Source organism: Macrobrachium rosenbergii, chromosome 23, assembly GCF_040412425.1.
Source record: "Macrobrachium rosenbergii isolate ZJJX-2024 chromosome 23, ASM4041242v1, whole genome shotgun sequence".
NCBI classification, from domain to species: Eukaryota; Metazoa; Arthropoda; class Malacostraca; order Decapoda; family Palaemonidae; genus Macrobrachium; species Macrobrachium rosenbergii.
Genome location: NC_089763.1, coordinates 61,542,330 through 61,559,262, shown reverse-complemented (window position 1 = coordinate 61,559,262; position 16,933 = coordinate 61,542,330). Strand labels below are relative to the sequence as shown.

Sequence of the window (16,933 nt, the reverse complement as noted above, 5' to 3'; positions counted from 1 at the left end):
CCTGATATAATGTTCTAACATTCCAAGTAGCTATCCTTATTTTCCTTGTTTTCTGTTGTCTTTGGGTTGTTATTACATTTCTTTCTTTTCTTTTTAGGGCAGTAGCTTGATGACGGTCAAATGCCACCTGCACCACATGACTAGTTTGACCGGCGAGACAACCACATCATCCATTCTGACATATATATATATATATATATATATATATATATATATATATATATATATATATATATATATATATATATATATATATATATATATATATATATATATATATATATATATATATATATATATATATATATAAAATTTAGATTTTTGATGCCCTACTAATTACTGAAAAATTTTCCACACCACGTAGCCTTCACCAATGCTTTTTGTACTATCAGCAAGAAAAGTGATGATACAGTTTTCCTAAACCTTTGGACACAGAAAGGGGGTGGAGTGTCATAGTTATTATGCTTGTTGCTTTCTAGATTTCCACTAACTTTAAACCACAGATTCCTTAGAAGTCCTATAATCATTTATACTTGAATGCAATAACAACCTCTATAATATTCATTAATGTTGGTTTGGTACCATCTGTTCAGAGCAGAATATCAATCATCCTTCTTTAAAGCCTACCATGAAACCTCACTCTTAAGTGATGTTATGACACTAAAATGAAGTAAATTTCATGCGTAATTGGAAACATGATCTTAAATAATGAGAAAAATATTTTAAAATTTGGGTAATATCCAATGAGAGAGAGAGAGAGAGAGAGAGAGAGAGAGAGAGAGAGAGAGAGAGAGAGAGAGAGAGAGAGAGAGAGAGAGAGAGCATAGGCCTATCTATAAAGATAATTCATTATATTTTCCTTGAGAGGCTGAGTGATGATATATTTTCAGAATGTGCGAGAGAGAGAGAGCAAAATCTGCTTACGTGAAAAAACAGGCCAAATTTATAGCTACTTAACTCACTATATTTTCCTTGAGATGAGAGATTGAGTAATATATTTTTACAGTATGCTTTAGAAGTGGAGAGAGAGAGAGAGAGAGAGAGAGAGAGAGAGAGAGAGAGAGAGAGAGAGAGAGAGAGAGAGAGAGAGAGAGAAATAATAGTACCGGTGGTGGACTTGTGATGAGAAAAGGAGGAGGAGAGAGCGGTGCGTTGGTGCACAGATTCCTGTAAAGCCTTGTGATATGGCTGCCAAGATTGTGTTTCACTATACTAAATAGAATTTGAAGGTACCACAGTATTCAAGTTAATTATCCAAGAAATTCATACCCTAGTCTTAATTTCATTCGACAGTTGCTGTAACATTCAGACTGTAAACAGAAGTGGAAAATTTCAAGAAAAAAAGCTATGTCAAATAACTCAATATCTACTGCACAGACAATGAAGGTTTTGTATCATGTAAAAGAAATGCGGATGTATTGGGAGATCTTTCAGTCTCACGGCAGAGTAATGCAGCCGTGTTAGCTGTGTAGGCTAACTCTGAACTGCTTGTAATGGGAGCATAGCCAGAAAATCTTCGAGTTGACAGGCTACTTTAACCCTTAATGGACGGATCCCCTTAATAGCAGATCTAAACCAGGTTTTGGGTGGTGGATGGATCCCCTCTGATGAGTATTAATATTACACACCATACGATTTGGCCGTATTGAGCGGGAAAGAGTTTCCAATACTTCAATGGCCTATAATGAATTGTGGCAACTAAAGAATTCAGCTCAGCTCATGGAATTTAGTAATGTTCTTGCCTTTAAAGGAGGAATGTCTTGCTCCTTTCTCTCCCATGACATCTTTATTTATTTGCTCATAAATATACCCAGGGATTGCTCTTGGTTTTCATTCTCCTCTTTTACGACATGATGTCAGTTATAATTGTAATTTTGCAAAGGAATATCAGAAATAACATGTATAAATCCAAAAAAAAGTTACTGCATTTCCCAATCTCAGTAAATTTACATACAGTAAATATTTTACAACAAATATACTCAAAATCTGTTACTGATTTTATTTCTTATCTGTTATGATATTGTGTGAGCTGTAATTATAATTTTACAAAATAAAATAAAATAAATTATTAGAAAAAACATATACAACTTGGTAAAATTTACAAGTGTCTTGTGAAAAAGGTCCCACACAGGGTTGTAAATAGTCACTTTCAACTTGCCGGGAAGGTATGGAAAATTTTGTCAAACTTTTTTTTCTTACACCATGTGCATTTGCATATCTTCCGCTTTCCACTGATGTGTTTTTTCTTAAATTGGCCAACCTTTAAGTCTGTCCGGTCTGGGGGTTGCATGATATAAAATTAGCCCATCCCTTTATTAACCTTGATAAAGATTTCCTTTTAATGACAGTAGCTTTGTAAACAGCTACTAGCATTCGGTCCATGTCAACATCAAAGTCATCAAAGTGTGAAAGCCATGACGCCGTTATCCAGTGACTTCTGCTTTCCTGCCTGAAAATCTCAGGCTGATCCTCACATCATAGAGAATACTTCTGCAGATTTAACTAGATTTACTCAACCTACAGTACCTTAGCCGTCACAACAATGACTGCCATTGATGCCAGCTAACTTTAAATGCTTTAATAAACAAACATACACTTGCAGAACCTACAATAATGACCACTACCACTTATGATGATGCAATAATAATCCTGTTCATAGAGGAAAACAAGTAAATATTGCCGTAGTAATACGGAGTAACATAAGCAGCTCGTCCCTGCTCTACCTTCCTGATTTCTATGAGAGAATCCACCTGAGAAATTCCAGTTACTTCGGACATGCATGGTGTTTTTAAGTATTTGAACGTTTTTGTTTTGCAGATTTAATACATATGATACAATTTGCACTCTAGAGTAAATTTACCATTATGTGTTTTCTATAAATAACTAAAAAATGTGCCAAAGCTGTACATCCACTTCAACATATGATCAAGGCCACCGAAAATGGATCTATCTTTCAGTGGTCTCAGTATAACGCTGTATGAGCCATGGCCCATGAAAATTTAACCACAGACTCGTGGTGGACTATCCTATATCACTGCCAGAAGCATGATTATGGGTAATTTTAACCTTTAAAAAAAATACTACTGAGGCTAGGGGGTTGCAATTTGGTATGTTTGATCACTGGAGGGTGGATGATCAACATACCAATTTGCACTAGCCCGAGTAGTTTTTAAGATCTGAGGGCGGACAGAAAAAAGTGTGGACGGACAGACAAAGCCAGCACAATAGCTTTCTTTTAAAGAAAACTAAAATTTAAATACGATATACAAAAAGCTAATGAAAACTGTATCATCACTTTTCTTGCCAATAGTACACTAGGGCATAGCTATTTATTAATGATTCATTTATATTTTCTTGTACTGAATAAGCCCTTTTAATGTGGTTTGCTGAACTGAGTTTCAGAATGCATTTCAGAATAGTAAATTATTTTAAAGCAGAGAAGTATAGCATAGGCCTATTCATACGGTTTGGATGCAATGGGTTTTGGTTAGAGCACTTTATTTATGCAATTTTTTATTTTGACACTGAATTTCGGAAGAATGCATAATGCCTACAGATAACCGCAAAGGCACCCAATATCATTTGTTGGTAATATGTCCGTCACTACATCAAGTAGTCAGTATCATGATGACCAATAGGCCTACAGAGACTAACTGAATTTTGGTTCATCTGTCTGAAGTCTGATGGATTTGAATAAAGAAAACAATTATGGCAACATTAGAATATATGAACCTATCTCCCTTGGCACTGTCAGTATTTTTTTTCTTTTGCTGCACTGATGATATGAAACAGCCATGGGAAAATCACCAGCATCTGTCATGTAAGATCTTTGATGAATGATTAGCCCCTAATAATCTGATTATGCCTGTTTTCAATATTCCTTACATTTTATCAAACAATGTCAATTTTCATGTTTTCTATTAAGAACAAAGTTTTGAAAACATCTCGTAGATATAAGTGAAAGTTCAGCTCATAATTTTAAGGCATAGGTTCTGCCATCTACTTGGTTTAATATTGGAGTTTAGTCCTACATCTGGCACGACTGTGACAAATTTCCTTTCATATAATTTTGCTTCTGTTTTTTACTGTTTCATTCTCCATGCTGTTATTTCAGTTCCATTCAGGCAAAACCCTTTTAACATGAAATACAAAAACTAGTTAAAATGAAAGCAATGAATAATTTCCTATATTTTGGTAATCATAGAATCAACTTCAAATGATTAATAAAAAATTTATCTAAAAATGAAAAAATCTGGTAGGGTGGGTCCAAACAAGCCCAACATGCCCTAGATATGGTTAAGGTTCATCTGCACTCTCCTACCTTGCAAAAACTCATTTCAAGTATTTTTTATGGTGTTTGATCTGCTCTCATTGAATTATAAGACTGCAAATCAATATATATTTCATTGACTTTGATCCTAAATCCTTATTTTATGTGATGGTACTTCTGATCAAACTGCTGTAACAGTAGGATAGCTGGACTTCTCTGAATGAGTTTCTTTTTTATTTTTTTGGCTTAGCCCCACTCTTAGCCATCCATCAGTAACACTAACACTAAACTCTTCTTTGATGCTTGGTATGCAGAGACTTAGGTTCATCAGTAGCCTCCTCATTCATCTTATAAAGGCTCTCATGTCATGTGCTCAATCATGGTGTCTGCTATGCTTTCATAGCTAATTATTCAACTATACATAAAAAAGGGATTTTGACAAAGGAAAAATCTATTTCTGGGGGAAGACCTGTGTCACCCGGTGAAATTATCCTTTAGCACATATTTCTAGGTATAAGTATTGCTAAGTATACCAGAGAAAAAGCCAAACACAATGCCAGGGTTACGACCCCTGGATCGAACACCATTAGATGGTGTCGGTATACACAAAGGGTGAGTGGTTGCCACTACCACAGGCCTCCGCCCTATAGAGCTCTTCAATCTCAAAACCCCGAAAAGTGAGGAGCCGTTGCAAACCTCATCCTCTTCTCCCAGCCAACCACCACCCCGACTGCCATCTTGTAAACATCCCAAGTTAGCACCCCCCAAGCTTGGTATGACACTTGGGGGGGGAAAAGGAGATACAGGGATGGGTCACCGGGTGACACAGGTCTTCCCCCAGAAATGGATTTTTCCTTTGTCAAAATCCCTTTTCTGGGCTCGACCTGTGTCACCCAGTGAAATTACAACAGAGAATCAGCGATACAAAAGCTTGGTGGAGCCCTCTAAGAGTTACCTTAATGGAGCTAAATAAAACTATAAGAAAATTACTGTGATTTAATAACCCAAAGCATTAATAATAAAACATGATTAACAATATAGGGCACACAGACAAAAATAACTACACCAAGACACTTAAGGCTAACGAAAAGGGTTACAACATGATATGCAAAACGGTCAAGCAGGCCTGACCTAAAGGATAGAAGGCATGGCGAGTAAACGAGGCGGGCAGGCGAGAGAGGAATAAACAACAGGATAAACTAAGGTTACATAAGCTAGTCTAGGGCTGGAGGAACAATACTTCCTGCAGCCACTGTGGTGTATTTAAGAGCCTCTAGAGATTTAAGATAGTGGCGTTTGAACACTGTTGGTGATTTCCAGCCCATATACTTTTTAAGGTCATCAAAATTCATATTATGGAAATAATTAGTGGAGGTGGCCACTGCTCGAATATCATGTACCCTAGGTACTGAATCCAGGTTTGCTTGCTTTATGAAATACAGTATTTGTTGCCTGATGGCCTTTAGAGAAATGGTTCCTCCATTTTCCCTAACAAAAAGAGGGCCAGACATTCTATTAGAAGTTCTATTTAAATAAGCTTTTAAAGTGTTAACTGGACATAAGGACAGATCCTGTGGAAGGGGAATAACCTTCCAAGGGGACCATCTATTTTGTGGATCCTCATTCTTTGCTAGAAACTCGAGATCCGGAGAGAACAGAACTTCTCCTGACGGGAGGAAATCAACATGGTTCGGTTCTCTAGAGAGAGCAGACAGTTCAGAAATTCTAGCACCTGAGGCTAGGCTTATTAGAAATAACGTTTTCCTTAGCAGACTCAAGTATGAACACAGTTCATTATCAGTGTCTGATGCTAATTTAAGTACGTCATTTAAGAACCAGGAAACCGTGTGGGGACGGGTTGTTGGTCTAAGACGAGCGCATGCTTTAGGAATTGACGAAAAATATGAGTCTGTAAGGTTAATATTGAAGCCATGTAAAAATATTTTTCTTAAAGCAATTTTGCTGTAGTAATAGTACTAAAGGCCAGTCCTTTCTCAAATAATGATCTGAAGAAAGAGATTGCAAGGTTCGTGGTCATTTCCTGAGCTTCAGATTCCCTCAGAAATAATGCTAACTTTTTAACTGCTGAGTCATATTGTCTGAGAGTAGATTCCCTCTTGTCTGATTCTATGAACAGTGTATTAATAGGATCAATGTTAGCGTCTTTCTGAGCTGCAAACTTCATGAAGTCCATAAAGCTAGGGCATTCAGAATTCTTGAGGGAGCTGACACAGTCCGAATTTGTACTATTTGTGTCAACCTTGGACTGGGGATTTGTATGCGCCGGAGTTTCAACTCTAGAAGAAGAGGAAACCAATTGCTCTTCAGCCAGTTGGGTGCCACATGTGCTACTTGAACTTTGAATGATCTGAGTTTGTGTAAAACTTTCATCAAGAGGTTTATTGGTGGAAACAGATAGATCCTTTGCCACCTGTTCCAGTCTATTGACATCGCATCCGTGGAGTGAGCTAGAGGGTCTAGATTGGGGGCAACGTAACACGGAAGCTTGTGGTTGCTCTCTGTGGCAAACAGGTCCACCTGGAGACCTGGTACCTGAAGACAAATCCACTCAAATGATGCTTTGTCCAATGACCATTCTGACTCCAGCGGAGTTGTCCTGACAGTGAATCTGCAATGACATTCCAAGACACCTGCCAGATGAGTAGCTGACAGGTGCCAAAGATGTTTCCTTGCCAGAGAGAAAATTGCATCATTACCTGATTGATCCGGCTCGACTTGGAGCCCCCTCTGTTTATGCAATGTACAACTACTGCACTGTCCAGTACCAGTCTGATATGAATCTGTCTGGTTGGACGTAGTTTCTTTAGTGTTAGAAATACTGCCATTGCTTCTAGAATGTTGATATGGAACTGGCAGAACATAGTTGACCATGTTCCTTGAACTTTCTTGTGTTGGGAATATCCTCCCCACCCGCTCAGGGAAGCATCCGTATGGATCACTAATGATGGAGGGGGAAATTGGAGAGGCACTGACCTTGATAAACTCTTGACTGTTGACCATGGTCGAAGCCTCTTCCTCAACACCGGCGGAATTAGAGACATCCTGTCTCTGTATCTGCTGTTGGCTCGTCTCTGCCATACTCTGTTTATATCCTTCAGTTTGGCTTTCAGCAGCAAATCTGTCACTGACGCGAACTGAAGAGAACCCAGACTCTTTCCTGGGTGCGCACAAGAGGCTCTTTTGTTTTTGAGGAACTGCCTGGTAGCTTTGGCTATTTCCCTCCTTTTGGCTGGCGGAAGTGACAGTTTGTGTGTGTCCAGATCCCATTGGATTCCTAACCACTGAAACTGAGCCTCTGGAACTAGGCAGGATTTCTTCCTGTTTATTTGAAAACCTAAGGATTCCAGGAAGCTGATCACTATGGATGTTGCTTTCGCTTTCTGACATTCCTTGGCGTTGGATGCCCAAATTATCCAATCGTCCAGGTATGCGGCTAACATAATCCCTTGGGCCCGTAGCTGTTGGACTACTGTTTCTGCCAGTTTGGTGAAAATCCTGGGCGCTATGTTGAGCCCGAATGGCATGACTCTGAACGAGTATGCTTGTTTCCCTAGTCTGAATCCTAGGTAAGGAGAGAAGTCTCTCGCAATCGGGGCGTGATAATAAGCGTCTGAAAGATCTATAGAGGTGGTGATGGACCCACGGGGAAGTAGGGTCTGCACCTGCGAGATTGTAAGCATGCGAAACTTGTCGCATTGAATGTATAAGTTGAGACGAGACAAGTCTAGAATTACTCTTTGCTGGATTGAGTCTTTCTTCGGGACACTGAACAGACGGCCTTGAAATTTCAGGTGTCTCACTTTCTTTATTGCCTTCTTTTGAAGAAGGTCTTTTACAAAGTCCAGTAGGTCTTTGGATGGAGATTGATGGAATCTGACTGGCGGAGGAGGCCCTCTGCTCCAGCTCCATCCCAGACCCTTTGAAACTATGCTGTGGGCCCACAGACTGAAGGTCCAATGGTCCCGGAAGAGATGTAACCTCCCACCCACCTGAGGAGACTCATTGAACGGAAGAGGGCTTACTTCCCCTGCCTCCTCGGCCTCCTCTTCCACGGGAAAGAGGTCTTGATGCAGTCCTACCTCTGAAGGCAGCTCTGGCTCTGCTTCCCCTCGCATGTCTGTTGAAGCCTCGAAACGCCCCTTGGCTTTCAAACGAAGCGTTGAAAGCTGGGGACACTACGAAGGTTGGCGGAGCAAGGGTTTGCTGAGCCGGCTGCATCAGTACAAACTGCTGCTGAGGCTGGGCTTTGGAAGTGGAAGGCTGTCCGATCTGAGAGACCGGTACAGCTTGAAGCATAGTTTGAGCCTGGGGTTTTCTGTATCTCCTGAACCTTTTCCTGTCCCTGGCTTGAGGTCCGGAGGTCTCGGTGGCCTTCCTTTTAAAAGGGAGACCTCAGCGGGAGCGAAGACTTTGATTTGCTCTGGTTGCCTCCGCCAGAACATTGTTGACCTCATTCTCAGGGAAGATGTTAGGACCCCAGATAGAACTCTTCATGAGTCTACTGGGCTCATGAGTCTGATAGTGGCGTCCGCAAAGATATGTTTCCGGCAGTTTAGTCTCGCCACTACAAAGTCATACAGGTCCGATTGAAACGATGCTAACAGGGATTTCGTTAGGACCTGGAATAGAGGTTCTTCAGCGTTAAGTTAACGCTGTTACCTCTGTAATAGTGATGGAATGCAGGGAGCGACTCAACCTGCACCTAGCCTTGAACTCCGCCTTCAGAAGGGCCTCCGAATCTTGGGAAGCTGTTCACTGAATAGTGTGGAGGCACACTGGGTCGAAGTTTACCCACCGTGAACGTAGCCGGAGCTCCCGACCAAAATTCAGAATCTCCGGGGAAAAGGAGGGAGGTGGGATCTGTCTCCCGGAGTTGAGGCAGCAGTTTACCCTAAATTCCCGCCTGACTAGTCAGCACTGCGATCTTAGTCAGTGCAGGGGTAGGTATGGAGTCACCCAACCGAGAACATCGTGAAAGTCCCCTTAAAGGGAGTAAGCTTATATTCTCGCACTCCCAGTCAGAGAGCGCGCATCAAGGTGGATTGGGCTTGGTCCCTGGGAAGATAACTGTCTCCTTCGGGACCTTGTCTGATCTAATCCAGGCTTCTCAGTTAGCCTGGCATAGCCTGGGTAGGGAGGCACCAAGTTGGGTGGATAGAACTCCAGTTCCTCCAACCGACGAGTTCCCAAGCCCTCGATGGTCAGGTATCATTGTGCAGGGGAGCGTGAAGAGCCAGCCACCACGGGTTCCCCTTATCAAAGGGGGGCAGTCTGGAGGCATCCGAACAACGAAGATTGCCGTGCTGCTCGGTTTCATAAACCCGAGAGCAAGCTTTCCTGGGTCTGCATCCTCTGTGCCAATGACAGCACAGACTGACCAGAGGTCTCAAGCTTGAAGCAAGCTGGGAGGAAAGGTCTTGAATCCTAGCTTCAACCTTCTTGTCTAACTTCTGCATCAGAAGTTCAGCAAAGGCCTCAGGGTCAAAGTTAGGCAGTGGAGGATTAGCCTTAGACGTCCTGGATCTCGACCCCTTGGGCGGGGGAGTAGCCTTACTAGAGGACGCCACTGGTTTAAGAGCCAGTGACGACCTTGAGGGAGCTGACGGATTAGACTTTTGAGGTCTGGAGGACTTAGGTAAGTCCTTCTTTTTCAAGGATTTCACCTTGGGGACAACAGACCTCGATCTGTCCTCAAGGATAGCTGATTTGGGAAATCCTTGAAAGGAAGAAGAAGAGGAAGAAGGAGAACCAAAAAGGGGACTACTCAAACTCTCTCCCCCTGCCTCACTTACCACCTTACCTTCTACCTGGTGGTCCAAGTCGACGCTCATCGGTTCGAGGTCGATGTTGATGGCCGCCACCTCTCCGCACAGGTTGTCATCTTGGGAGGGTTGCGTCTCTTCCCGGATCCGCTCGATGATGGGGGCGGCCAATTCCGTGGGCACTGCAGCAGAGATCCGGGCTCCGGGGTAGAGGAGATTGTAGATCTCCTCTGACAGGACGACGGCTTGCCAGACGCAACGTTCCTCCCAAATCCGCCGACCCAGATCTTCAGGGTCGACAGCGAAGAGTCACGGGTAATTCGGTCAGACTGAAAGAAAGGGTAGGATTTACTGAAAATATTCTCCAATTACCCGTATATGTCAAAATAAGACAGTCAAAAGGAGACAAAAGGTTAGCGGTCTCTTAAAGCTTACCGACTCATCCACCACTCTCTCGTACAGAGCGTAGCAGACTTCACAGCCATCTGGGTGCCAGACGATCAGGTCCCCAAAGCGGACCGAGCAGCTGGAGTGCGACCGGCACACCTCATGGCCACAGGGTTGTTGGAGAACCGCTGTGCACCCTAGCTCCTGACAGCGTACCATCTGTAAGTGGAAAGGCGGTACATGAGTAACGCAAGGTAAGGCCCGCCGAGAGGTCCGGCGGCAATAGGGATACCTTAACCTATATATGGGTGATGGAACATGTGTCATCAGGCAAAAGTCGGAATTAAATCCGCAGTACAAGATTAATACACAGATTTATGGGTGATGAAACATGCGTGTCATCTGATAAAACCCGCGAAATGAATCTGGCAAAGAAATAAACATAAGTTATGCTACGAATGGTCAACTACTAATTATGTAAACATAAGTACTCTAAGATAGTCTGGCGCTTATGGTACCGCCATGATTTGCCACGGAAATCTCATTATGTCACACATTATGGTAACGGCGAAAAGAGGCGGAGAGGAGTGTTCGCATATGGCTCAACTCTCAACGCCCAGGGCGGAAACCAGATAGTGGAAAGCGCCAACCAACCAAATACCATACCACCGGAGTGATAACATGGACGATAACAACAAAAGATCTGACTAACCTGGCGGAGACTGAACATAGCGGAAGTCATGATAGCATCCCTGGGACCGTGTTCGACGCTCCAGCTAACACTATGGAAAGCGAACAAACGAAACACCGCCCGATAAGGGGAAAAGGTAGCAGAGTGGTGGAAACCCGGCGAACGGCGACCAGACGGGTGGGTAACACCCTCTGGAAGCCTAATGAAAACTCCCCACGGGGTGCTGAACGTAAGCGATCGGTGTCCCTCTGCTAGGAAGATGCCTAGGTCACTCGCCAAAAGCTAACTGATCAGGTAAAGAAGGGCTAGGCTACACACACGAAATGGTCTGTGCAACCATCGATCCCAGTCCACCCTCCAAAACCAAAACTTTTTGGCTTGGACAGGAAGGCCAGAATGGGCGCTACAGGGGAGGGGGGGGAGGAACCACGCAAAGCCTAGCCACACCCTCCAAAACCGACCGCCTGGTCAGGTGGAAGACTATGAATTGAGGAGACCCTTCACTATTCTAACCTCACCCTCCAAAAACCTCACGGCCTGGTCAGGTGGGCTAAGGGGAAGGGCAACTACCTCACTAGCCTAACCTCACCCTCCAAAAACATAACGGCATGGTCAGGTGGGCCAAGAGAGAACAAGGAATTCCTCAACCACCAAACATCTCCTCCAAAACCTCAAAACGGCCTGGTCAGGAGAGCAAGGAAGCATGAGCATCGTGTAAGCGCCCTATCCTGTCCAGCCTAACTCCTCCGAAACTGATTACGGCACGCCGAGTAGGCTAGGCTAGAATATACCTAATCAAATAAAACTACCTGACTTCAAGAGTACTGACATAAAAAGGGTTACCATACGATGTGTGAAATATAAAAAACATATATACATAAAAACATATACTATAAATACGTAAATGATTCAGCGGCAGAGAGGGCCAAACAACCACCGATATACAGGAAGTGGGGGATACCCAAGATGGCCGACCCTGATGCCGAATCACACATAAAACTAATCCAAGAATATACATGTCATCCATCTTTGTACACATCAGAAATGATCATGAGCATAACAATACCACCACTGAGAATGTACCAACTCGCTGGTAGAGGAAGGGAACCAGGGAAAAGGGAGAAAATATGATCAGAAAAGGGGAGGGGGAAAACCTCCATCTCTAGCCTAGATCAGTCATGATACAGGCTCCTAACCTCCTACCAGCAAAATGGTGATTTCTACTAATAAGACTCAAATTGAATGGAGCATGGATAAAAACTAGCAGCAACTTTCTCTGCTAATAACATGCTGAAGACTGAGGGTCAAGCATGGCAGAGGCCGACGCAGCTCACGTCCGGCTGCATAGCGTTATTTACCTGGTAAACAATATATTAATGGTCAAATAAAATGCCTCTGTAAGAAAAAACCAAAAGGAGATGGTACTCAACTTAGATGGTGGAAATTCTTGATGAGAAGACATGATAAACCAGTCAAAAAACCAAATAACACAGCACCAAAGAAATACACGGTGTGTACGGAAGGCATGCTAAATTGGAATGTTTACAAGATGGCGGTCGGGGTGGTGGTTGGCTGGGAGAAGAGGATGAGGTTTGCAACGGCTCCTCACTTTTCGGGGTTTTGAGATTGGAGAGCTCTATAGGGTGGAGGCCTGTGGTAGTGGCAACCACTCACCCTTTGTGTATACCGACACCATCTAATGGCGTTCGATCCGGGGGTCGTAACCCTGGCATTGTGTTTAGCTTTTTCTCTGGTATACTTAGCAATACTTATACCTAGAAATATGTGCTAAAGGATAATTTCACCGGGTGACACAGGTCGAGCCCAGAAATATATTTTATTGCATTTTCTTCCAAAACTTATTACTGTCCGTAATCATGCCACAATTGAAATAAATTTTGTTTGATGAAAAGTGATTTTCTTTAACGAATGGTCCAATTGTTTTAAAAGGGAACAATGATCACATTTGACTGTAAACCTGTCATGCCTTTAACCATTAAATACCCCAGGGACATTTTGATGGTAAAATGAAAAGCTGCTTCTCCCTCTTGTGCTGGTGGATGAAAATATACTTACTCATTTGTATTAAAATGCAAAAAAAAAAGCACAGTGCATTTAAAAACAATTGTAAAATATAATATAAAGGCAGCAGCAAGACAGACATTCTAAAAAAGTGGCAATATAATTTTTTGCCTTCTAGAGACCTAGTTTCTTCTAACATTTACCATATGTTAGCTCACTCAATTCATGGAATTAAATGGGTTTCTCTAGAAAAAACAAGAAAAAAATTATTAACATGTTGAATATTAACCAATTCCAATGCTATTTATTTTCATACGCTCTAACCACTACCTTACACTCAGGTACCCATTCCTCCCCTCTGATTGGGTGCAGACATAAGTTTATTAACTGAATGAATGGAATGGACAAGAGATTAGTAGCCCTCAGGAAAACATGATCTTGATAAATTCTCGTAAGGATACTTTGCAAATATTGAATGTACAAGGATGGTTTGAAAACAATTTACTCACCTTCACCATATAGTCAGCAAACTTATCAACATGGCCAGAGGCCTTCAAAACGGGTTCAGGGGTGAGAATTGAACAATTCACCTTCAGCATTCTTTCCTGAATAACAAAATGCTTCTGCCATTCTGTGAGCATATTGTCAACCAAATCACATCCCAATGGACCGTAATCATACTGGCCTGAAAACAGAAATTACTAAGTCAAGGCAATATAACAACATGAAAATAACAATATTATTTGCAAGGAAAAAAGTTGAACATTTCCATTTTTAACATCAACATAGACACATCCAAAAGACTAATTTCTATAAAAGCCTCAGCCCTTATTTCAGACACAACTAAACAGAAATACTAAAACCAAAAAATAAAACTTGAAATCAACCTTGGCAACATGAATACTTTCTGATATAATTTTCTTCATGTTATGTGCTCAGTAGGCATAATGATTTGAGATCCAATGACAAGGTATGTAGATTTTTTGTGAGAAGGTCATCTACATATTTTCAAAACAGTAAAGGATTAGTTTAAATAAGAACTTAACCCTTTAACGCCGACTGGACGTATTTTATGTCGACAAAAATTGTCTGTTGTTTGCAGTGGACGTCAATACGCCAACTACATAAAGTTTTTTAAATATTCATGAAAAATACTTATAGGCCTCGGCTGCGAAAAATTTTAAATCACGCGCCTTGAGGGATGCTGGGAGTTCACGGATCATGCTGTTGTTTTGTTTACAAGCGTGACCCAGCTGCGCTGTTTGCGAAATTTCTTTCTTACCCCAAAAGAAAGCAGCAGCTAACTCTGCTGAAAAATGATATTTTAATGATAAAATAAAGTTTGTTCATACTACCTGGCAGATATATATATAGCTGTAGTCTCTGAAGGTCCGACAGAATTTCAAATTTCGCGGCACACGCAGTGGCCGGACAGGTGGTTAGTACACATTCCCGCCGCTGGGAGGCGGGTATCAGGAACCATTCCCATTTTCTATTCAGATTTTCTAACGCCACTGTCTCCTGAGGGGAGGAGGAGGGCAATATGAATATATATATCTGCCAGGTAAGTATGAACAAACTTTATTTTATCATTAAAATATCATTTTGTTCATGAGACTTACCTGCCAGATATATATATAGCTGAATACCACCTTTGGAGGGGGGTAGAGACAGCTTAAGAATAATGGAAAACAATTTAAGAGATAAAATATTTTGGTTCCTTACCTGATAGCATAGCTGACTGAGTGGTTACTGTCACCCTAGCCTGCTTCTGCTTTACTAGAGACCCCAGCAAGGTAGTGACCTATAAAGCTGGCGACTGCTAGATGATCTGTCAACGGGGCGTGACCACAATGTGACTAGACCATGGATCATAAAAGAGGACAAAAGAGCATTACCAACCACCTAACCAGCACCTTAAGATTTATTTGAAAAGATTGGGAAGACTGACACCATCAATCGACCCATCAACCAAAAAAACACAACAAAACACAATTAAAAACCCCTCCTAAATAGGATTAAAGGATAGGATCAGAGCTACCACCTGACCCCAAGGTTGTAGCAGCAGCAACGTAAGGTCCCAGAGAATAGCAATTTTCATAAGCTACCTTGACATCTCTGCCAAGAGTGTGAGGCAAACACTGATTCACTTCTCCAAAATGTGGCACTGATAATATCACTGAGCGCCATATTTCTCTGAAAGCCATGGAGGTAGCAACTGCCCTAACCTCATGGCGTTAACTTTCAACAACTTAAAGTTGGAGTCGTCACAACAAGAATGAGCCTCCTTAATGACATTCCTAATGAAGAATGCCAGTGCATTCTTCGACATGGGATTAACAGGATGTTTCACAGAACACCATAAATTGTCCAATGGACCACGAGTGTCCTGAGTCCTTCTAAGGTAAAACTTTAGCGCTCTAACTGGGCACAGAACTCTCTCAGGTTCTGTCCAGCTAAGGTCAGTCAAACCTTGAATCTCAAAGTGATCTAGGCCAGGGTTAGAAGGCCTTTCATTCTTAGCCAAGAAAATAGGGGACAAGAAGCAGACAGCATTGTGTCCCTTGAAGCCCACATGACGGCTGAAAGCCTGAACTTCACTCACTCTCTTCGCGTCGCCAGAGCAATGAGGAAGACAGTCTTTCTAGTAACATCCCTTAGAGACGCTGAATGAATTGGCTCAAACGGACTGGGCCAAAAAACTTGAGGACAACATCCAAATTCCAAGTAGGGGAATAGGCTGAGAACTTTAGATGTTTCAAAAGATCTCAAGAGATCGTGGAGGTCCTTATTATTAGACAAAGCTAATCCTCTGTGTCGGAAAACAGAGGAAAGCATGCTCCGATAACCCTTGATAGTTGGGACTGCCAACTCTGAGTTTTTCTCTCAAAAAGAGAAGGAAATCAGCTATTTGGCTCAAAGAGGTCGAGGAAGAGGAAACTCCCTTCTTTCTGCACCAACCTCTGAAGGTTGCCCACTTCGCTTGATACACTTTGATGAAGAACTCTTCTGGCTCTAGCGATGGCCCGTGCCACTCTGGCCAGAAAACCCCCTCGCTCTGACCAAGTTCTCGATAGTCTGAATGCAGTCAGGTTCAGAGCGGGAGGTTTTGATGGTATCTCGTGAAGTGGGTTGTTTGAGCAGATCTGCTCTCAAAGGTAGTGGTCCTGGGAACGTCCACTAACCAGAAGAGAAACTCCGAAAACCATTGGTTCGAAGGCCAAAACGGGGGATGAGCGTCATCCTTGTTCCTTGAGAGGCCGAAACTTGCGATGACTTCTCCCAGAATTTTGAACGGAGGAAAAAGGCATAAACATCTATTCCTGTCCAATCCCAGAGAAGAGCATCTATCGCCACTGCCCCTGGGTCTAGAACAGATGAGCAGTAGATGGAAGCCTCGCTGTTCTTGAGGTCGTGAAGAGATCCACAAGATGACGACCCCAAAATTTCCAGAATCTTGGCAAACCTCCTGATGAAGGGTCCATTCCGTTGGCAGGAGTTGATGGCGCCAACAGAGCAGGTCTGCTCGAACATTCTCTACCCCTGCAACAAAACTTGTGAGAATTGTAATGTTTGCGAGCCTGGCCCAGAGGAGAATAATCTCTCTTGCAAGGCTGAACAGGGAACAAGTGTGTTCCGCCCTGTCCGCGAGTGTTGTCCGAGTTCACTTGAACAACGTGATTGGCAAACTAGAGACTTCAAGACTTGGAGGGCTAAAAGATTGCTGCCAACTCTTTGATGTTGATGTGCCAGGAAATCTGTTGCCCTTTCCAGGTTCCT

The 16,933-nt window shown here is 42.5% G+C and overlaps 1 protein-coding gene across 2 annotated transcripts in view; it reads right to left on the bottom strand.

Moving 5' to 3' along the window:
• GlyRS (glycine--tRNA ligase) overlaps window positions 1-16,933 on the bottom strand; it is a 615,776-nt gene that overhangs the window by 454,447 nt on the left and 144,396 nt on the right. For both annotated transcript variants that reach the window (XM_067126048.1, XM_067126050.1), the window contains exon 4: window positions 13,663-13,838. In XM_067126048.1, coding sequence (XP_066982149.1) covers window positions 13,663-13,838 — 176 coding nt within the window. The remainder of the gene's footprint in view (window positions 1-13,662; window positions 13,839-16,933) is intronic.